This window comes from Diorhabda carinulata, chromosome 7 (genome assembly GCF_026250575.1).
Source record: "Diorhabda carinulata isolate Delta chromosome 7, icDioCari1.1, whole genome shotgun sequence".
In the NCBI taxonomy this organism is placed as follows: Eukaryota; Metazoa; Arthropoda; class Insecta; order Coleoptera; family Chrysomelidae; genus Diorhabda; species Diorhabda carinulata.
In genome coordinates, this window is record NC_079466.1 from 14,383,618 (window position 1) to 14,407,735 (window position 24,118).

The 24,118-nt window shown below is 32.3% G+C and overlaps 1 protein-coding gene across 5 annotated transcripts in view; it reads right to left on the minus strand.

The window, feature by feature from the left end:
- LOC130896848 (solute carrier family 2, facilitated glucose transporter member 1-like) overlaps nucleotides 1–24,118 on the minus strand; it is a 97,759-nt gene that overhangs the window by 38,223 nt on the left and 35,418 nt on the right. The window contains exons 2-3 of one of the 5 annotated variants that reach the window (XM_057805191.1): nucleotides 17,845–17,864; nucleotides 16,439–16,516 (exon numbers count right to left, since the gene is read on the minus strand). The exons of 1 other annotated variant lie outside the window; for it this stretch is intronic. In XM_057805191.1, coding sequence (XP_057661174.1) covers nucleotides 16,439–16,516; nucleotides 17,845–17,856 — 90 coding nt within the window. In that variant the 5' untranslated portion in view covers nucleotides 17,857–17,864. Of the gene's footprint in view, nucleotides 1–14,159; nucleotides 14,240–16,438; nucleotides 16,517–17,844; nucleotides 17,868–24,118 lie in introns of those variants that run through there. 3 more of the 5 variants (XM_057805190.1, XM_057805188.1, XM_057805193.1) reach the window with 3 other exon arrangements.

Consider the following 24,118-nt stretch of genomic DNA (forward strand, 5'->3'; position numbering starts at 1 on the left):
GGTATAGAAAACTGAAAAGTTGCGGCAAAATCGTAAAAAAGGCGTATAAAAATTTTTTTTGCATGACAAACATCAAATATTTCTCAATTTTCTATCTATACCAGAGAAAAAATGTTGGGAAAGTTGATTTCATACATGTGAAGCCACAATTTTTGAAAATTTTTTAACAGGAACTTGAAAGAGTTTAATGTAGTTCCATTTCTTTCTTGGTAAATAAACGATCTGATTCCAGATCACACAATAACAATTGAAGATCTCTTCTACTATGATATTTATTTGTTAAAACGTTATTCACAGTGGTTTACGTGATACTCTACTCTATCAAATGCCTTCTGCAGATTCACATATAATAAAGGGATTTCTTCTCCTATGGTAGGTTTTTTCGAATCATTGATGGTCTACTGTGGATCTGTCTGAAACCAGCTTGTTCTTCTCAAGGTCCTTATAAACTCTTTTTGGTTTCAATTTCGGTTTTCGCCATAAATTCTACTAACTGTACTGATCACTACAATACCTCTATAGCTTTTGCATTAGCTCTGCTGCCTTCCTTGTAGATTTTCCATTCGCTTGGTATCACTATCCACATTGTTGTGCCGTGGAAGAAGTTCTGGAAAGAAAGTGAGTCCTCCACTTCTCTGGTAGAGTTTTAACACTTAATATATATCATATCTTCAGGATTAATTCAACTTTGAAGCGAATACATTTGATTTAACTGACGTTTTGATAGGAAATAATGTTTACAATTTCATTTTTAAACAACTGTTATTGTTGATATCATTATTTGGAAGTGTACAAAATTGTTTTCTTTATTTTGATCTAATTGTGTTTTTCCTATCAGTAATCATTCTGTTTATTCCCACAATTGATATGGATGCAATAAAATGTAGTTAAATAACTTTAATAGTCCAATGAAATTTCGTTTTTTTTTATTAACATTTGCTTAAACGCCTCAATTACATTATTTACTTTACGTTCGTTCCATTGAATTCATTTTGCGTAATATGACAATGCAAATTTATTTATTACACTGAATATTTCATATCAACTATTCATACAATACAAGGTAAAGTTTTTTCAAAAAAGAATTCTTCGTTTATTGTGATACATTTACAGACGATATTGTCATAACAGTGTCCCCAAAGTAAACAACGTCAAGCAAAGCCAATCATTTCATCCCCAAGAGAATTTTAATGGTGTAGCTTAAGAACTAGTGTCATCTTCAATAAAGGTTTCCACGAGGACCACCCTTTAAGCTCTTGCGGAATTATCTAGACTTCTATTCACACTTTGTCCTGTACCAAAGTTTCACCACGGAGGGTTTTGTATCCCCTGGTTTTAGAAAATCAGCTGCTCTATCTAAAGTACTGGACATTTTGATTCTTTCAAAATATATGTTGATGTGACTTTTCCCTATCGCCACGTGAAAGTTGTCTGGGAGAGCGTGAAAACGAATAGTCCGGAACAGTGGTTGCTGCTTACTTCTTTATCATCTTTGGTAACGATATAAATACCACTTCCGAATTACTAGAAACAATATATTTTGTTGTTGTTTTAAAAAGTGTAAACGGCAAATTTGAACGAAAGGAATTTCCTCTAATCGACAAGACGAATCCCTAAGCTACAATACCCTGGCAGGTACGTAAGTCGTTTAAAGAAAATTCCGAGTCCCACCATAGAAATGATTGTCTTACCCATATTCAGCTATTTGTTGGTTAATAGGGAGGCTACTGATTAGTTGAATGTTTCTTTCTCTTCTGTGTAGCCATTATAAATGGGTTTGTTGTGGGTAACCGACTGATCCAGATCGTGCGTAATGCTTATAAGATGTTATTTTGGATCCACTTGCTGTCGAGACTTATAAAAAGCTTCAGGAGGAGTTAATCCGTCGTCTAAATCCCTCACAGTTTTTGAGCGACTTACATTCTCTCGGTGGCAGCGCGTTCACCTTATAAACATTATGCACGATCTGGATCAGCCAATTACCAACAACAATCCCATTTATAATGGGTACAAAGAAGAGAAACAAACATTCAACTAATCGGCAGAATTTGCAGATTTGATCGCCTTTATATCAACAAGTGAAGAGCTTCAAATCGTCGAGATATTCATAGCCGACACGGCTCGCTCTCGATTTTACACGTGCATAAATCTGGTAAGCAATGTGGCTGACTGTAAACAGAAGCGATAGATTTACGTCACAATCACGTGTGACATACCTCGACCTTAATAGATTGAATTGTTTACGCATAACTGGAACCAGGGGCGGCTAATGCAGTACTGTAGACCTGATCACATAAATCAAATACTTCACAGACGCCTTCTAATATTTTGATAAAAAATCGCAGGCGTAATACCGGTGAATGGCGTTCAGTAAAGTTGACCGGTCGAACAATGCCATATTATAATTCATTTGAGATTCTGCGTGCTCTTTTCATGACTTATGATAACCGTAATACGCTGATTAGATGCCGAGTAACTAGCTTTCCAAATTGGTTCTTCAGGAAGGTTTGAATTAAATAACAATATACTATAATAGAGGGTATGTGACATTGTACAGTGTGGAAAGATTTTGTAAATATTGATACGAAAAAAAGATAAAAAAACTGTAGTAAGTTGGGGAAAGAGCTAATCAAGAAAATTTGAGATATTCGCCTGCTTATGGAGATAATTTTGTCAAATGTAGCACCATAGATGCAAGAAGTAGTACTGAAGAGATTAGATTATAAATAATTTCATTTCAAACATGGAAAAAATCTTCCTTAAAGAACCTATAAAGATTCAGTTCTATAAAAAAAAATATTGAATTAAAATTATGACAAGATCACTTCGTTGGAAACCGATTTTTGATTGCGAGAATTTTCATCAACTTGAAGATTTAATTCCAGAATTGTGACGAATCTTCCCTATCATTTACCAAAAGCCCGAAATGTAAAATTAATAAAATAATCTTTTGAAATTGCATATTTGGGTTTCGTTATTAACTCTAGTTAAATTTATAACTTTAATTGGTTTGATAACTGTCTAAATAAACTATAGATCTAATTAAAGTTTTTACAAAATTTTGTACGCTTGTATAGTATGAAATAAAATGTTAATTTTATTTAACGATCGCCATCGTTTTCTTAAAATGTTTCCGTAACTTAATTGTGAAAATAGAACTAATTTTCATATTTTTGTAAAGAAAACAATTGAGTTCGTAGGTGAATGGGTGAAGAATATAAATGAATACAGTTAACGTTTAAACAAAAATTAAAATTGTGTACGTATACAACAAGTATCAGAAGCGATTTGAACGAAAATAAAATTGCTTATCACAAAATTTTTATCTTGTTTTTAGTAAGAAATTCTTGGGGTATAAAACAGAGCTCGGGATAATAGCATAAGTGGAAAAGAACACTCAGATTAATCGACTTCAAAAACTGTGGATAACTACATCAGAACAAAGATCATTTGATCCTCAAACAAAAAATCAAATTTACTTAAACTGCATAGCTACTATCGACGAAAGAAATTTAGAATGTTGTGATTATCGAAGAAAATGTGCAATTCTGGATATACAAAACGCCTTTGACAGTATTTGAAATGGGCCTGCCGAAAAACTTTTATGAAAACAGATGAGAGAGGAGTTGATGGGACAAACTCTAGATGGATGTCACAACTAATAGCTATGAAAGCAGGGAACACACCATTTCTGTCAGTTCAAATAGATTGTTTACTAAATTTATGTCGAGCCTGGTAATAGATGAATTCTTATGCAGACTGACTAATCTCAATTACCACACAGTACATTCTGGAACATAGTTCAAAGAGGATTTGAATATACAAGAAGATACTGTCGATCGGTGGAGCTGAATGTCAACCCGAATAAAACCTACTCAATAAACTAAATTTGGAGAGCCAATTTATTAAGTGGAAGGATTGATAACTGTGTTTCATCCTAGATAGTATACTATTAGAAGGAGGTAACCAGTAAAAGCACTACTATGATGTACATCAATCGTCACATATGGGGCCCACGAACTAGTCTAAATACCAGTTAGAATACCATTAGAACTTGCCCAACGGCTACATAAAAGTGATTCTGAATTTCGCACTTCTTCATGTTTTAGCGAGAAGCGTGGAGGGAAATATTTCAGGGATAATCTTCAATAAGTGATCTGGAATATGCATCAGGATGAAATCCTGTACAAATTTACTCAAAACTAATCTATAAATCAGAATTTACAGGATGGTTCCAAAACAGCAAACATAACTGGAAATTGAAAGTACGGAATCAAAACCAAACACTCTGAAATATATGAGCAGAACACTGTACTTGGATTGACATTAATCCGGATCGAGGATGTATTTGTATATGGGTTTACCAATCTCGTCAATTTTTGCAGTTTGCCTTCGATCTGGTAACCGTAATGGCCTCTATTTTCTATTCTAACCCACTGGTAGACTGTATGTCCTATTTTTAGGCCTTAAAACTCCTTATAACTCCCCAGAGATGCAACTTGGTATATAAGTAAATTGCCCCCAATCGTCAATTTAGGGCTCCCCTCTACGTTTCTACTCTTTGTCGGTATACCCTGTATAGGTAAAAGACATATAACAGTTCCGTAACCTCCGATGACGTATGGCAATGAGTTTTGGTGTGTAGAATAGGGTGGGGGTGGGTACTCTAAATATGGAATGGAAAATTGAGGAAACGGCTAGCGGCGGAGCCATGCCAATGTGATTTTTTGACCTTTATAACGTTGTAGACAGTTCTCTGTGGTAGAAATTGGGAGTAGTGGTCATTTTGACGTTAGTAGTTGGTTGTGGCTTGATTATTTTTCAAAATATTCTCCATTTGTAACAATTATCGAAGCATTTTTTTCATTTCAATCGAGATACTTTCGAAACTTGTGATTTGAACGCATCAACCGCTTCTTCGGGCGTAGAACGTTTATTTCGCAATTTATTTTTGATCTTCGAGAATTAGAAGAAATCAAAACTCGTAAATTCAATAATTTTTTTCAAAAGTATTCTGAGCATACAAAAATTAAAACTATAATTAACTTGCTATATCACTTAACACTCCAATAATTGAAGCTTTACGTCAGTGATTCCTAAAATGGTCCAGGTGCACCCCCAGGGGTCCACAAGAAGCTCTACAACAGAGGGGTAATGTAATTTCCATAGTTAGAGCTGATTTTTAACGAGTTGGTCATATGGGGTAAATGTATCAAATAAAACTAGTAATAAGTATTTTAGAAGTGGCTTACAAGGAAAAAAAGTTTGGGAACTTTTGCTTTACGGCGATCAATGCGTGAATAATTCCATAGGCGACGTTAGGTAATGTTACGTCAAGTTAGTTTAGGTTAGGTTAGGTCAGGTTAGGCTCTTTCTAGGTGTCGTTTCTAGGTTAATCCAAGCAATTTTTTCTCAAAATTACGCCATTGATGCGATTTTTTCGTTTCAATAAATTTTTCAGTCCAATAACAGCTGAAGAATCACTTTCATCTCTAACCCAACGTACATACCAAATCCCATCCACTTCCGTCATCGGCATAATACCAAACATTTTTGGCATGAATTTATAAGACCCCAAAAGTACAGTGTATCAAATATGGTATTTTCAAGTTGAGGGTTGTATAGAAATTTTGAAATTTTGAGGTCTATATTGAAGCCCTATAACTCCTTATGGATGCAACTTGGTATAGAGGTAAATTGGTCCGTGTTATCATACTTTGGGTTCCCTTTTACACCCTGTGTCGTTTATAATGGCGCACCTTCACTGTATATTCTCATTATGGTTGTAGTTGTTTTTTTATCATTAGTACTATCACAATATAATAGTTTTTATTATCTGTGAGTCTATAAAATTGATATCAATAATTTCTATTATTGATTATCCAATAAAAAATGTAAATACCCAAACAATTTCAGAAATATTTATGATAAAGTAACCGTAAATTTGTATACGCAGATATAAATCATATAAATTTTTTTTATTTATTGCCCTTTTAAAAAGAAATTCAGACAATCCTTATGTTTGAATTTAATATCCATAAATTTGATTTAGTAAACACGTTTGCATCGTTAACTGCATTTTTTCGAGTCGCTTTTTTCAACTGCAAACATATATTTTAAACATGACTCCTATAACTTTCAAGGTATAAAAAAGATCATTCAAAATGATTGTAGGTAGAGAAATAATTATTTTCCTACCTGATGAATATATTGGACTGTTGAACTTGAATTTTTTTCGTCTCTCATTTGAATTTTCTTAAATTACTAGCTGTCTTTATTATATAGGATTAATTGCTTTACAATTGCACAATTTGAGCCCCCAATAGAGCACCTGGGTGCGCAAATCGCAATTAACATACAGGGTTGAAAAAAATAATTACTAAAGAAAAATTGATCAACGTTTGGGAATATTTGTTTTATAAAAATGTGAGGGGTGGTAAAATATGGCAAAATACTTATAGTAAAATCATGAAAATCTCTACGTTTGAGTTATCGGATACAATCATTGTAACTAAAATATTTTAAAAGATGGCCGACTTCCGATTCTACCGGAAGTCGACTATAACTTTATTATTTTAAATAGAGCACCCTGTATATTAATACATTTTTGAAATTTCCGTTAAATTTTAGTATACTTTCATCTCAAAATTTTTTCACTAAAACGCATACTTTTTGATTTATTAATTTTTTTGTAAAAAAATTTGACCGTTGCAGACCCTTATCAGACCCTTTTAAATTATTTTTTTACGAGAATACCCTTAAAGATATGAAAATGGTTTCTGCTCGGTTGCTTTTAGCAAGGACAGACGTATTTAATTCTATGTTGAAACATTTTTCATTTTATACAGGGTATATGTGTATGTTCAAAGTTTAACTTCATAAATATCAAATTTCTTTATTTTTTTAAATAGAACCACATGGTTTTTTCTATTTCATTCAAGGGTGTAAAATAGGGCAAAGTATTTTTCTTTATCTAATCAAATTGTATTTACTAATCCTATTCCAACTTTTAGTCGTTTTCGAGATATTTGATGTTTTAAATTATTATTTTATTTTTTAACAAGTTTTAATTTTTTATGTATTCTTTTAGTAGGCTTTGTAATAAATGACACTTATTTAACTGTCATTAGTCAACTGTTAATACTTTCGAAAATTGTAAAATGTAAAATGTAAAATGTCTCGTTCTCAATTTAATAACGAATAAATAAAATTAAGACCACACCTGCATCTCTAAAAATTTACAGAAAACATTTAATATCTGGATAACGGTAAGGCTTAGGTATAGGGCAGTATATATGAATTTGTCTTATTTTTTACCCCTGAATGGATTAAAATAGCAAAAAAAATAAAATAAAATAAAGAAATTTTGATATTTTAAGAAGTTAAACTTTGAAAACTTTTTATACACACCCTGTATAAAATGCAAAATTTTTCAACTTAGATTCAAATACGTCTGACTTTTCTAAAAGCAACCGAACAAAAAACATTTTCATATATTTAAGGGTACCCTTGTAAAAAAAATAATTTATAAAGGTCTGCCACGGTAAAATTTTTTTCAAAAAACGGAATAACTCAAAAAGTATGCATTTTTCGAAAAAAGTTTTTGGATAAAAGTTTACTAAAATTTTGCGTAGATTTTAAAAATGTATCAATATTTAGGTATTCCATTTAAAATAACAAAATTACAGTCGACTTCCGCTAGAACCGAATACTATAAGTTTTTTCCATATACAGATAGTTTTAACTCATCTTGGAACACCCTGTATAGTATCGACCTTCATTATAGTAATGAAGATTATAGCACGACGCGACGAATTGAAAAAATTATTCCCAGCTGCGAGATTGATATTGAAAGAGTAATAAATAGCGTTGGAAGAAACCGGTTACTACTTTTTTCCATTTTAATTGCTGCAATGTGACTATTAATCAAGCATACAACTAAACAGGCTTATCATATTTAACTGTAGGTTCTCTGACACGCGGAAGAAATGAAAAAAAAAAGTTATTTATATCTGCCTTCAGGAGATATGCATCTTCATTATATTATGTATGTTTATACAGAATCGTAATGTGTTTAATGCAAACTTCAGCCGTTCCCAGAAGTCAATATTAACTAAAGAGATAACAATACACCAAATTCTTCTTCTTCATCTTCTTCTTCCGTGTATTAGGCGTAGTGGCCTGTTTTATCTTCGACATCATTGCCTCCTATCTTGCTTCAAGGTTGTCGCCCCACCTTTTTCTGGGTCGTCCGGTACTCCTTCGACCCAATGAGGTTTTATCGCTCGCTATCTTGACCAGTCTGTTATTATCCATACGACTTATGTGGTCATTCCATTCTTTCTTTCTTGATACAACCCATTCGTTAACGTCTTCTATTTTTCACAATTTCTGATGTTCTCATTTCTTTTCCTATCCAGTAGAGTTTTCTTTTGGATTTCGCCGTTTCTGGCCGTGTCTCTGCGGTGTAGGTCATTATGGGTCTTACCGTGGCCTTGTATATTCTCGATTTAGCTTCTATTCCGATGGTTTCGTTCAAAAATGCTGCTATTCTTAAGGCTTTAGTTGTTTGTTCTCTTATTTCGCTCTCTACGTCTCCAATCTCGATTCCTAGGTATTTGAATTTCATTACTTGGTGAATTATCTGTCTTATCTATGACTAGCTTATCGGAGTTTTGGTCATACACTTTGTTTTGGACGCAGATATTATCATATTGAAAGATTTAGCTGTGCAGTTAAACACATGTAGATCATCCTCATTTTTTGCGACTAGAGCAGTGTAATATAATATTGTAATATTTCGATCCCCCATCTGGTAGCCCCTTAGCTTTCTTACTTTCTTGATTATTTCGTCCATAATGATATTAAAAAGCAAGTGGCTTGAGGAGTCTCCCTGGCGAATCCCTTTATGTTCTGCTATTTGCTCCATCAGCACTCCGTTCACTTTGGCTTAGATTTTGTTGTCCTTGTATATATTTTCAATGGTTTTTATAAAGTCATAAGGGATTTATTTATCGAATAGTAGATATACTACGTCTTTTAGTTGTACTCGATCGAAGGCTTTTTGTAGATCTATAAAGCACATAAATGATGAACTGTTGTACTCAATTTATTTTTCTGTGATCTGATTGATGACGAAGATCGCATCTGTGAACGACCTTCCCGATCTAAATCCTTATTGTAAATTGATTCCTCTATAATTAGATGGTATTTTTATCTCCTTTTTTGAATATGAGGATAGTAGTACCTGTTCTCCAATCGTATGGGAATTTTTGATGTGACACGATCTTGTTAATGAGAGTTGTTAGTTGCTTGGCTTTCTCCCCCAAACCAAGTTATCGTCAGAGACTGAAGGTTTTTCTTCAGTCTTCAACGAAGGTAAGCCTTTAGTCGATAACCAAGTTGTTATCTCCAGAGACTCAAGGTTTATTTTCAGTCTTTAACGAAGGTAAACCTTCAGTCGATAACCAAGTTGTTATCTCCAGAGACTCAAGGTTTATTTTCAATCTTTAACGAAGGTAAACCTTCAGTCGATAACCAAGTTATCGTCTCCATCTTTAACTAAGGTAAACCTTCAGTCGATAACCAGGCTGTTATCTCCAGAGACTGAAGGTTTATCTTCAGTCTTTAACGACGGTAAACCTTCAGTCGATAACCAGGTTGTTATCTCCAGAGACTGAAGGTTTATCTTCAGTCTTTAACGACGGTAAACCTTCAGTCGATAACCAAGTTATTGTCTCCGGAGACTGAAGGTTTATCTTCAGTCTTTAACGAAGGCAAACCTTCAGTCGATAACCAAGTTATTGTCTCCGGAGACTGAAGGTTTATCTTCAGTCTTTAACGAAGGCAAACCTTCAGTCGACAATCAAGTTATTGCCTCCGGAGACTGAAGTAAAGACTGAAGGTAACCTTCAGTCCCTGAACACGATAACTTGGCCATCGAAACGCGTGTCAGATAGTGTAGTTGTGAGTGTAGTGGTAGTAGAAACAGTTTGTTCTCTGAAGACGATAACTTAGTTATCGAATCGCGTGTCAGACAGTGTAATTGTGAGTGTTGGTGTAGTGGTTGGTGTAAACAATTTATTCAGTTTGATGCTCTGCTATAAATATTGAACGATTGATTGTGTATGTAGATTCAATAATATTTAGAGATATAGAGGAAAATTTTTAGTAATTCAGTTGAAATTTATAATTGAATAGTTTGTGAAAATAATTAAATTTCAATTAGATCGCTGTTGCAATATTCATGATCGTAAAGTATCTTCAACAAAACGTTTAGTAGTTGTTCATTTTAAGTATTTAGTATACTGCAAATAATATTATATTTCTATTTTCATCGAATTACTTCCATTTCTGTAAAAAGTTCTAAACCTTTTTCCACGTAAAGGGCAAGAAACTTTTTAACTAAATTCGCCGCCCTTTGAAATCTGTCGCCATAGACTACAGTCTACTGATAAATAGGTTGAATTTGAAGAAAAAGAATTGAAAATTTACAGTGTTGGACAATATAATATAAAACTATTTTCCTGTTAGTTTTTTTCTGGCTAAACACAGAAACACACGTGGCTTATTTTTCTTAAAATTCCTTTATGCCAAATACAAAACCCGATGGAAATAGTCAAAAACTTTAATGTTTATATTTAAATTATTTAACCTAATAAAATGGTCAGTCTTTTAGTTTTACTATATTTGTTTTTCTAATATGCTAATATACACTGGCCATGTACCTAAATTGAAATATATTAAGACATCTTGACATGGTGCAAGACAACATGCATCAAAAGCATGCCCAGATGAAGTTCAGCTGATTGTTTCATGCAAGATCTCGAACTTTATCGGTTTGGTGACATTTTTATTGCGTAAAATCTGCTGATATTACATTTTATTTTCATTGGGAGTTTTTCAAATGTTTCTTTACCCATTTTTAATTGTAATTTTCAATTTTAAACTGCCCACAAAATATTAAATAAAGTTTGAGGTTAGATACTTTTACTTATGGAATTTTGATTAGTGGCAACCATAATGCAATGGTAAAGCGACATGCAATATTCATCTATGTAATATTTTTATCTTGCAATTCGATGATGTAGCAAGTGCGCATGCTTTTGAGCAAGAAATATTACGTTTTGCATTGCGTTGCATTCCACGTTATCAAAATTTTTTTTAATACTTAAAAACTGCTAACAATGAATTTGTTATTTTTTATACTCATACGTATAAAAGAAAGAAATAACTAGTAATAAACCTTGACCTTCATATCAGATTTAATTGAGTAGAATATGAGGAAGTATTTTATTTAAGTGATTCCGTCAATAGTCATTTACAAATCAAAGATCATTTCATATTTTAATAAACAAAAAAATTTGTTTAACGTCCTTGATATTCGCAAATTGGGGCTTAATTGATAATCTACGAACTTAGCCATCGAACAAATTTGTTTATATTTCTGCCGCATCATCATATATACAGAGTGGTGCTATTTTCATGCGATAAAACTCAGGTGATTGCTCGTATGAAATTTTTCCGAGACATTGCCATTGAAAGGGTAAATTTCATTAAGAAACTTGAAATTCTGTAATTTTCGTGCACTCGCAAAGGTCTAACTACGGGTACTAATACCAACTTTATTTCATATCAAAACTTTGTCTCAAGATGAATTTTTATGAAGTAAAATTATAACTTAAAATGCTTGTTTCATTTATTGAAAATATTTTTTATTCTTAAATTTTTCCCAAAACAAAATAAAACCTCATTATTTACATTTTTCCAATAAATTGAATGAAAAACAAAGATGTAAAATGCAATACGATTCATAATAAATGCTGGAAATAACCACCCCTAACCAAAATACGTTAATATACCCTACGTGTCGTGGATTAATTTCATGCGAGAAATCATCTCCTGAATTTTGTTTCATGAATTTAGAAACACCCCGTATGTTTTTATGATTTAGAATAATCAAATTATACTGAATAATGAGTATAATTAAGAAAAAACTATAATTTAATTCAAAAAAATAATCACTGAAACAGTTTTCTTTTTTAATATGAATTATACGAGGACCATTTGACAGAAACGTCATACACTACAGTGATTATATTGTTTATAATGTCATATGTCAAAATTTTATATAAATTTGACAGATAAATAGTTGTGTAAAACATTTGTTCTTCTTTTTCTTCTTCTTATTTTTCAGTTTGCTCTCTCTAGTGCGTCGGAAATATATTTATTATCCATTAACCCATTTCTTCTATCTTTTTCTGTCCTGTGCTAGTATCATCATTTATTGTCTGTTGCCTATGTTTTCCTATATCCGTTATTTGTTCGTTCCATATCTTTCTATGTCTGCCCCTTGCCATATTAGTTTTGTTAATCTTGTTCCATCCTTTTCAAATGTCCAAACCATAATTTCATTTCTTATTCTTGTAATGAATCTTCGGGTTGTGGTTGTGGTTTGTTGTATTCTTCGTTTGCCATTAGTCTGACTTTGTTTCAATTTTTTTCATTATTATCATAGTTCTGCATTTATCTATGTTAATTTTTAATTTGCAGTTTTTCTTGCTCTTCTATCCAAATTTTTATTAGTCCTTTCATCTTTCTACCATAATTACGATGTCGTCTACATACAATAAGCCTTATAAGTTTATTGGGATCATGTTGAGGTATCATATTTTCGTTCGTATCTGTCTCGTCCATTTTTTTACTGTCCCCTTTTTCCTTCCCATTTTTACTAAACCCTTCTGATCTTTTTCCATTGTTGTTGTACTTTCCCTTTCACTCTTTTATTTACGCTTCTTGTGATAGTCATTATTTGGTTTTTCTAATTTGCTTCAAATCTTCCACACATTTTCTATTTGGATTGAGTCGAATGCTGCTCTCAAATCTATCAATATTGTAGAGCATTAAATTCTCCATAACTTTTATTTCAAAAAGTTTTTCATACGGTTAATCATTTCTGAGATAGAGGGCTGTTAGTATCCTGTTTGAAATTAACTGGTAGTCTCGATCAAAATAATAATAATTTGGATGAACTTGCAGCAGCACTTGAAGAAGAAAACTGTCCAGTTCAGCAGGAAGACAACGACGATAAAGAAGAAGAAAATTAAAATTGAAGCTCATTGTCCTTATAATTATTTTTTATTTGTTTTTTAATTTTAACATTCATAAATGTATCGAATGATATTTTTTAATACACATTAATTACATTTTTATTTCTTCCCTATTATTTTTTATTTATTTAATAATAACTACTATGAATAAGATTTGAATTATAACATGATTAAAATTTTTCTCTCTACGATTTTGAAACTACACGTGCAGGTAAGTGCTATTGAATGTATTTATATTTGACTGGAAATAAATAATTAAGCAAAAAATATTTAAATATAATGTAATTGTTGTTAAAAAAAATCTTTATTATTATATATTTAGCAATAATTTATAAACTTTATAATAGATTATTTCAAACGGGATTTTAACCACGCGCGCTCTGCCCTCTATCTCAGAAACGATTCACCGTATGAAAAAATTTTTTAAATAAAAGTTATAGAGAATTTAATACTCTATAATATTGATAATAAATACAAATAGCGTAAAACCCATAGGAAACGAGTTATTTGCAAAAAATGTGCAAAAAATCGATTTTTTTACTTTTGACCCCCGATTTTTAAAGTGATTCACATTGAATTATATGTGTGTTTTGAGAGGAGTTTAAGGATGTCAAATGAACAAGTTTAAACGACTTTATAGCTGGGTACCTCGATTTTTCGAAATTCTTGACTAAATCTACCTAAAATGACTGGACTATAACGCCTTTCTATTATATTTCTAAGTTTGAATATTAAAACATATTTCCGTAGAAAATTAAAGAAACTACTGAAAAGTTCCGTGATGTTTTCTAAAGAATTTTTAGGTTGAAAAGGTCTTATAATAAAATGGTTATTATTTAGCAGAATACCAAACCAATTCTCCCATTGACAGATTAAAAAATTGTAGCAAATGAAAACTTCAAAAACAATTACGCTTATGTAAAGTTAAGTAAAGGACAATACATTATGGAAAAAGTGAAAAAATTGATAGAGATTGGTGAAAAAATGAAAATTTTTAACTTGCGTTAAAAAAGCAGACAAAGCAACTAAAATAACATTATTTGATCTTACCATTTCCTTGGAAGTAGATGTTAATAACTTAGTTAAATGTAAGGAATCTATACGTAATGATTAAACAAAACAATAAGACTGGAAATACATATTTGACGGAAATTGAATCAGAAAATATCGTAGATTAATTATAAAACTTTATAATTGAGGAAGTAGATTGTTTTTCTTGATAATAAGGGTGAAAGACATGATTTACTCCCAGCTATATCATATAAACAAATAATTTTAGATTTATAAATTGATATAATCAGAAAATAAAAAGTTTAAGAAAAAAATTGTTTGATTCATACCAAGTCTTTTGAATACCTGTACAAATTCTAATTTATTTTGTCTTTGAGTCTCTAGTTTGAGTTCTTCATGGGTGCCGATCTTTGTATTAACTACCTAGTAAAGAGCGAGGCTCTGGTCTTGATCTAGCAGAAAAAGCGATATTAAAACCAGCTTTTCGCAATGATTTAGACCAGCAAGACTTACGCAACATCAAGAACTGGCGTGCATGCAGTTTTCTCACAAAAAAAACATGTAAATTTATGACCCTAAATGCCCAACGTTTTAAGACACTAATTTCTTTGGCAAAAATAGAAGAAACAGTACGTATTAGGAAGGCACAGTGCACATATAGTACAGCACAGACTATGGTTCTATTACTGAGACCCATTGCTGTCCACTTGGTTGCTATCAACCTAGCCCAAGAAAGTTGTCCATAAATCAACTGATTTCAAAACAAGTTTCTTTCATCCTAGCTCAAGAAAGTTATTCAAAAATGGACTGATTTCGAAGCAAATTTCTTTCACCCTAGCTCAGTAAAGTTCTCCATAATTGGACTGCCTTCGAAACAAGTTTCTTTCAGTTGAACAACCTAAAATATCTACAGATACGTCAAACTTTGTTTTGTTTGATTAAAAAGTGAGTTTCACTCGAATTATATCAACCTTGTATAGATTTTTTGCAATCTAAGATAGTGATTCTACTACCTAAACCTATATAAAATTCGATAAGACCTAAAAGTCGTAAATTTATGGCTATTTATTGTGCAGAGTCACTTTCCTAGATCGTGAAATATTCTTTGCAACCAAAATCTCAATTAGATATAGAATAGAAGTTTAGTGATACGTTATCATAATGTTATCATATGTATCAGAAATACCAAACACTTGATCTTCATTATCAGTACACTTCTACGAATAAAGTATCAATTAGTGATGAAGTCCGTTCTTCATCGGTTCGAAAAACTTCTGTCTGAGTTATGGACCTCATGGTGTTATTCTGTTTCAAAAGTGTCTCAAATTTCGAAGCTGTGGTTTGTACGTGTGGGAAAGTCCTGTTGGAACCATGGTGTTTTGGGTTTGTTGCAATCCAGTAGCAGCTGTTTTACTTGTTGACGTGTCCATTGAAATGAAAATAAGCTTTATCCGAAAACAAGATGTTGGTAAACGTTGGAAAGCGCTCAATCATCAGGTTTACGAAAATCAAGCCTCTGACCAGCATCCTGAGGCTTCAATTTTGGCACCAACTTAATGTTGCTAAGGTGCAACTCCAAATCTTTGTATGAAATTGAGGCACGACAATTCGAGATCGTCACGAACAAACCAAGTTTACGTTTTCGACCGTTCTAGAAGATCTTTGTCGCCCGGATTTTGGTTTATCCAGTGTTTTAGAACTTCTCGACTCATTTTCCAATCAGTCGGGTCTTTGAAATTGGTACTAACATCAAAACATTTTATTTTTTTATACGTTTCAAGTCGACATACTTTTAACTTTTCAAAGAAGATATATTGGATCATCATCATCAAACAGCAGTTGTGTCCACTGCTGGACATAAGCCTTTCTTAATCTTTGACTTCATGCACACGATTTTACATGTCATTAGTAACAGTTAAAGTGATTCTTTAACGAATAATTTCCATCCGTCTATCTAGTATGTAACTGGGTAGAGCTCCATCTTGTGATTAAATTTTAATCTCGTTTTAGTTAATTTCTCTAAACTAGTTATGAAGGAGCCTATACAGAAACCAACTGCTACTAATTCTAAGAATATCAAGGCAAACGTTCGCTCTCTTTGAGTTTTTTGTATGATTTCTACTTAGGTCTTCATAAGATAAAAAAAACGTAAACTCATTGTAAATCATTCTTATTATAAAAAGCATAATTGTGTCACAAAATTTAGTCCTTCTGTGAAAATTGTTGTAAAATAGTAAACGTAAAGATTTTTGAGTTATTTCAAAAAAAAAATATAATCCAAAAATACTGAAATAAATAGTCCTTCAGAAAATACTTACCCCCTCATCTTTTGTATTCGATGAATTAGAAGAAGCATTAGAAAGATTACTTTCTTTTTTAGCTTCTAATTCCTTAGCCTGAATGCATGGAATAAAACGAAATTAAATAAATTACATATTCATAACTAATTTCATTATCGTAGACCTTTTTCACACTACCGGTCAAAAGTTTTTACCCACCCCACAATCCACTCATTCTATTTCAAAATAATACAATAAAATATTTTGTCGATGAGTTAAAACTTGCAAGTACCAGCTGATTGATTTATTATTCTTTAATTGTAAATTATTTCTTCGGTGTTTATGATTTTAGTTTAGTCTTAGTTAGCTCTGTGAGACGCAAATTCAGAATTGTGAGTTTTAAAATGGGTAAATCAAGAAAATATCGATTGACAATCGTGCATTAATCGCAAAAGTAGCCGTACCATCTAATTAAAAATAACATACACTACAATGTGATAAAATATGGATCCACTGGTATCTTTGGCGATAGAAAACGTTCAGGGAGGCCTAAAGAAACCAAAACCCACTGAAGATAAACGTATTGTATATCAATGAACGTGATAGACGACTACGGGCTCAGAGATGGTACCTCAGATCAATGAATCTAGTGATCTGCCTCCAAAAATAGATTGAAGAGGTTTCAGTGGACTAAAGATCATAAAAATTGGACGTATGAAGAGTTTGAGAGAGGTTACTATGAAATAATGAGTCGAAACTGGAGGTTTTTGTATCTAGGAGAAGAGGTCAAAGGAATAAAAGGATGCTAGATCTATGTGTCTAAAAACTTTCGATCAGTAGGGTAGATCTCTTTTAAATTAAAAGATTTTGAGAAAAATCGATGAAACTCGAGAGTTAACTAATTTTATTGAAAGAGACGTAAATTCAAGACAATTTATTCACAAAAATTCATAAGTAACGGTCCAAATAGTAGTTACAGTATATATACAAATATTATTTTCATCAACAACAATGTATCTAAATCTGTGTTCGAGTAAAATACAGAATGTTGATTTAGAAACTAGATTTTTGTTTTATTTGATTTTGTAATGTATAGAATACAGAAATGGAGTAATTAAATTAAGCAGAAAAACATCTGAAAAACAGAAATAATGAAAATATTGAACAAACCAGAAGAAATAATTGTGCAATTAAAAGAATTGAAAAAGAAGAGTCTTAATAAACCAAAGTATGTATGAAGAATCGCAAGACCAGCAAGAAGAATTAACAAAGAGGGTAAATAAGACATATTTAAATTGAAACGTAGGAATTTTTTACATATTAAGACCGATATTACTTATAAGACACTATCTGTATGATAACTTATGAATCACCCTGTTTATATTATATGTTACATTTGAAAATAATAAATTAGTGTATACAAAACCATTATAAAGTTTTCTTACCTCTGCTTCCATTCTTAAAGCTGCTTTAAAAAAGAAAGAATAGTAGAATTATGTGATGTACTATACCACTTAAGTCGTGTGACTGACACACAGATGGCGCTGTTATTGTCAAATCCATATGACGTTTATGAAGTACCAACTTTCAAAAGATTATGTGTAAAATTTTGCGACATTTCGATTGGTCAGAAAAAAGGAACAGCCATTTTGAAGCTACTTTTGTTATTTTTAAACAATGGATTCAAAACAATTTCGTTTGTTAATTTATCACTGCTTCTTGATGAAAAAAAAAATAGTGTACAAGCTCAGCAATGGCTTCAAAAGTATTATTCGGATTTTAATCTATCAAACAGAACCATTTGTTTTTGGTTTGCCGAATTTAAACGTGGTCTTACAGACAATAATGATTGTAAACGTGCTGGTCGTCCAAATGAGGTAGTTACTCCAAAAAACATCAAAAAAGTCCTTAAATTGGTTATATCTAATCGTAAATTGAAATAGCGTAAGATAGTTGAAGCCGTAAAGATATAAGAAGGCAGAGTTTTGACAATTATACATGAACATTTGACCATGAGAAAGCTTTTTTAAAAGTATTTACACACAGTAGTACAAAAACAACAAAAACAACACGTTGTTGATGATTCAGAGCAGTGTTTGGCCATGTTTACACGTAATAAATCTGATTTTTTGCATCCATAAGTGACAATGGATCCATCAGTTCACTCCAAGATCATCATCTGAGTGGATTACAGCCGGTCCGAAGCGTCCAAAGGCACAATAGTCAGGTTATGGCTTCAGTATTTTGGGATGCGCATGAAATATTGTTCATCGACTATCTCCAAAAAGGAGAGACAATCAATATCGAATAGTACACGGAGTTGTTGGATCGTTTGAATGCAAAAATCAAGGAAAAACCACCAGGACAATGCACCGATTCACAAGTCGATGGAACGATGGTTAAATTGAACGAATTGCTTCCTAATCCACCGTATAGTCCAGATCTACCCCCCAGTGATTACTGATCTCAAAAAATGCTCGCCGGTAAGAAATTCAGCCCAAAAGAAGAAGCAATTGCTTAAACTGAAGCTTATCTTGAGACAAAAGACAAATCCTTCTACAAGCACAGCATTGAGAACTTAGAGAAGAGTTGGAATGATTGTATTGCTATTGCGGGAGATTACAATAATGATTTTTGGCAAAAAAATGTGTTTTTCTTAGTTAGTCACACGACTTATTGAGTGATGGTTATGTATAGAAGAAAATACATTCCTTAAAATGGTTTAAAATGTTCAATAGTTATATAGTGTTTCAAGACTCGTTTTTATTGAAAGAATTATGCTACAAACTGATTTTTTCATTGATTGTGTTAGCCGTTTCTTAGGTATTCTCAGCAGTAACCAAATCCAATGTTGGATTTATAAACTGTTCCTACACGCTCGCGTTACGTTCGAGCTCGCGTTGGAAACTATTCACAAACTTTTTGACTTTCCTTTGTTGCTGGGCTGGGTTAGCCCTATTTGAACCAACCAGAAATGTAATTTCACATAACCACAAAATATTTTTTGTATTCAGACATTTCATTTGTATGTTAGAAGTAAAATCTCATACTTATTTCATTTGTTTTAGCATTTTATACATCCGTTGTTTCTATCCTAGTTACAGTTGAATTTATTGGAATTGAAAAACTAATAAAAAAATATAATTATAAAAATTAGTTAAGAGAAACAACCTGAAGGTGTCTGTGTGTATCTGCGCGCGATTTAATTCGTAGTTGACTTCCGTGAGAAGATTTCTGTTAGTGAAATCAACTACCAGATAATTAGTAAGACCTTTTTATTTAAATAAACGCATTTTTTTAGGCTTTTTCACTATAACTATCTACTAGAATTAGTTAGAGTTGTTAATAATATCATGTGTCATCAGGATCAAATTGTCATTTCATTGTCATAGATTTCTGAAAATTGTCGTGGCAGTCAACGTGTTAAATATATTATGTACTTAAACATTCGTTTAAGTACGTTCCTGCCTGATATAGAATTATCTTGATTTTAATACTTGGGTTGCCAATGAACGAATAAAAACAAATATTTATAATCAGATATGGCTTTATTAATTTTCCAAATTATTCTCCATTAAAATCGACATACTTTTTCATGCGTTCGAACCAATTGCCGATTATGATTAAGGTACCTCCAAAAAATGTTATTTGAACGCATTAACCGCTTCTTCGGGTGTAGAAAAACGTTGACCTTCCGAGAATGAGATTTCTTCACTGTCCAAAAACGTTTTTGTTTGAACTGATGTGTGAGAACTCGCATTGTCGTGGTGGAAAACGATTCGTCTTCTGCGATTGATTCAGTTGATTTTTTCGAACACTTCTGGCAAACAAAAGCTGGTGTATCATTCAGAATTGACCGTTCTACGGCGACCATTTTCTTCGAAGTGCTTCGTACGCGAACAACAAAGATCCAAATCATGTAACCACGATTGAATCCGGGAAACTAGCGACGACACACTGTGTCTTGAGATGGTGCTTCATCACCAAAAGTCGAAGCGATTTGATCCGCAAACTGCTCATAGTTTAATCTACGTCGAAGGTCATAAAAAATCATCGTACGAAAATGTTTAATTCCATTTTTTTACCAAGATAAATGTTTCAAGTGAGTATAAACAACTCAAATAGTATTGCCATTTCTCAAAACTTGAGTACAGTATGTTTCTCTAATGGCAATTTTAGGAAAAGTGCGTGCTGTTCTGTTCGTAATCGGTTAATTCTGACTAAAACTAATTGACTGATCAATTTAGATATCCTTGACTAAAAGTTCAACTCAAAAAAATTCCTTTATTAACAAGCAATAAAAATGTTCATTACTGTTAGCTAATATTAAACCAGACAGTCGTTAAATTTGTAAATCAAAATTAATATTTTTAGCGTGGGATATAATAAAATATTACTGTTGTTTCAATTATACATTATAACGGTTAATACGATAGAGATTTTTTAAAATTTCAGTTATTCGTTTCCTTTTCCTAACAACACCTGTTAAAATATCATTTTACGGGTCTTCCTCGTTTTACAACCACCACCAAAATAATAATAATAAAAATAAAAATAATAATAATAATAAAAATAATAATAATAATAAAAAAAATAATAATAATAAAAAAAATAATAATAATAATATAAATAATAATAAGACGAAATACAGTGTTTTAGAAGAAAAGCAATTAAAATTAAGGCCGAAAACGTAAAAAAAATTATATTTCCAAAAAATTATACATACATAATCCCAAAAAAGATCACGTGAAAATCATAAAATTTATTTATGAAACATATATGTAAATTATTTATATATAATTATAATTATAATATTTTTCATAATTTTGTATCGAAATTAGCAATATCTTTAAGAATCTGCTCACAAGAGTCGACATTTTCATATTTGGAAAAATACAAAAAAACTTAATCAATATATTTCCATCCCTATATTTCCATAATAATTTTTATTTATTTAGACCTCCACATGAACTCGCACTCCGCCTCTCCCAACCTAACCTAACCTAACCTAACCTCACCTAACATAACCTAACCTAACCTAACGTATTCTAACCTAACCTAGCCATTTTCTTATGTAAAATAGTTTTCCATCCCATCCAGACACTTTTATTTTCATACTTCGCAATTTCCGTGGTGGTGATATATAAGTACCCATTTTATTTACGAAGGGTGATCAGAAAAAAAAACAAAATTTGTTAACAATAAACCGAAAAGAGTTTGTGTCTACCACTCACGTCTATATATGTTTTATGCTCAAAATTTTTAATTTCAAATCACTTTGACTTCATTATCAAAAAAAAACGTTTACCACGCCAATGCTCCTCAAGATCAGAAAAGAGTAATAGCTGAGTGCCAGATAAGGAAGATACGGCGTTTTCTTCAGCTACTGCGACTATTTCAATACCAGACCTATGTTTGGCTGCTTTATCCTGATGTAAGAAAACCCTTTTCCAAAACTTTTCCAGCGCACAGTGGTTGGAATTACGAATCTCAACACAGTTTTGAGACTTTCTAATTCCCTACAAGTTCTTTAAAAGCACTCCATGCATCTTTCATTATATTTGCAAATTCTGTATCATACATCAAGCTCTTAATCTGCGGCTTCACGAGTGATGGAACTACAAATTTTTTAAGATCCAATAAGATTTTCAGTCTAGGTCTCAAGTTGCTGAATTAGTGTCTTTTAATAATGGTTCATACAAATGATAAACTTTCCCGACTGGAATTTTTCATGAGGACTCGATAAGGACCTTATCCGGTAATTCCGCATCCTGGTGAACTAATAAGGACCTGATGAAGATATAATGCTAATCAGTAATGATGTCCTGATCAGAATTACATTAAACGATCCTTATCAGGATTATCTTATATGGTACTGATAAGGATTGTCTCATAAGATCCTTATCAGGATTACCATATATGGTTCTTATTAGGATTACTTTAGTTATTCCTTGATACTTTCTGATTAGATTTTCCTTCTGGTTTGTTTGGAAGCAAGTGGTTCACACAAACAAAAATTATTCATCAGAGAAACTTACGAGGGAGCAACTAAAAATAACCGGAATTATTTTTTAAATTCAATATATTTACAAATATTTATAAAACAACCTCAAATTACTCTCCATTACAAGTAATACATTTGTCCCAGCGGTGCTTCCACTGTTCGAACGTTGTTTGAACTAATCTTTAGAGATGGCTGCAAGCTCTTGTCAAATCGTCGTCCTTTCATGCCCCTTTTCATGAGTGGAAAGAAGAAAAGTCGCACGGAGCCAAGTCAGGCGAGTAAGGTGCGTGGGGCAGCAGAACCATATTATTTTTAACCAAAAACTGGCTAACAGTGATGGCTGAGTGTGCAGGTGCGTTGTCTTGGTGGAAGAACCAGTCACCTGTTGGCTGAACCGAGCTCCAAGATATTCTACTGGTTTCAGACAGTTGATCAATTGTCTGTCGACGGTCTGTGCGCACAAGCTCTTGAATTCTTTCTTCGATTCGGGCAATTGATGGACGTCCAGAGCAAGGTTTGTTATCAATCGACATGTCGCCATTTTTAAATCGAGAAAACCACTCGTACACTTGAGTTTTCCCCGTAGCATCATCTTTGTAAGCAGTTTTCAACATTAAAACAGTTTCAGCAGCGTTTTTACCTAGTAGAAAACAAAATTTCCCAGCGGCACGTTGTTCACTTAGATTTAAATTTTATAAAAAAATGAAGCAGCAGTGAAACAGCACTAGCAAAAACGTGGCAGGTCAACGGCCCACGCGGCACTGAACTGGCGACTAGTTGCGCTAGGCAGGTCCTAGCGGCAGAACTCAGTACTACAAAAGTTCCACCCATGGCAATGCTATTCCGGTTTCTTTTGGGAACCCCCTATCTATCTCTATCATATTTTTTTTTAAATTCATATCACAAGAAACATTTAATAAAAGCAATAAACAAAAATAAACAAATCATAAACAGTGTCTTTACTTGCAAAATCATTTAACGGTAATTTTGTTAATATATCACTTGTTTCGACAAAATTTTTCTTGATCATTACACTGTTCTTCAAAAATGCTTCGAGAGCAAAAATCTGGTCTATCTAAAGATCCGTTTCGAGTCCGTGACAAAAAAGTTGGACCAAATTAAGAATCTTCGGTTCATACAGACCTGGGAAGACAACATCTGGAACTCCTCTTCAAGTAGGAGTTCGTTCAGAAAGACAAGCTAAGCTGCAGACAGAACAATCGCAGACGAGAAGAATGTATAATGCAGAACACGCTTCGTTAAAATTTCATACCTAAGGATTGATTGGTATTTAATGGTACTGAGCTTCAATATTATCCTTTAATTCAATATCATAATCATCCTTTGATTATTATTGGAATGGAAAGAAGAAACTGTTGGAATGTGCTGTTTTAGAATAGCATTTTATTGTTAAGTTTTACAGATGAGTCAAAGCAAGTTTTAAACAAAATCAAAAAGGCAAAATAAGAAAGTATAACTTTTGCTTTGAATCATATTGATTCATTTCTATTGTAATCATCTCATAGGAGGTTCCGATTTGATGGTTTCAAATGAGTGATTCAATAAATATTATTCTTCTAGTGAGGTAAAGAGATTCCTTGTATAAACATGATCCGGAAGACCAGGATGAGAAATGAATTAATTTTCAAACAGGTCAATCTAATGTGAACCTCGTGTAGGATAACCTGATAAGAAATAGTCTTTAATTTAGTAAG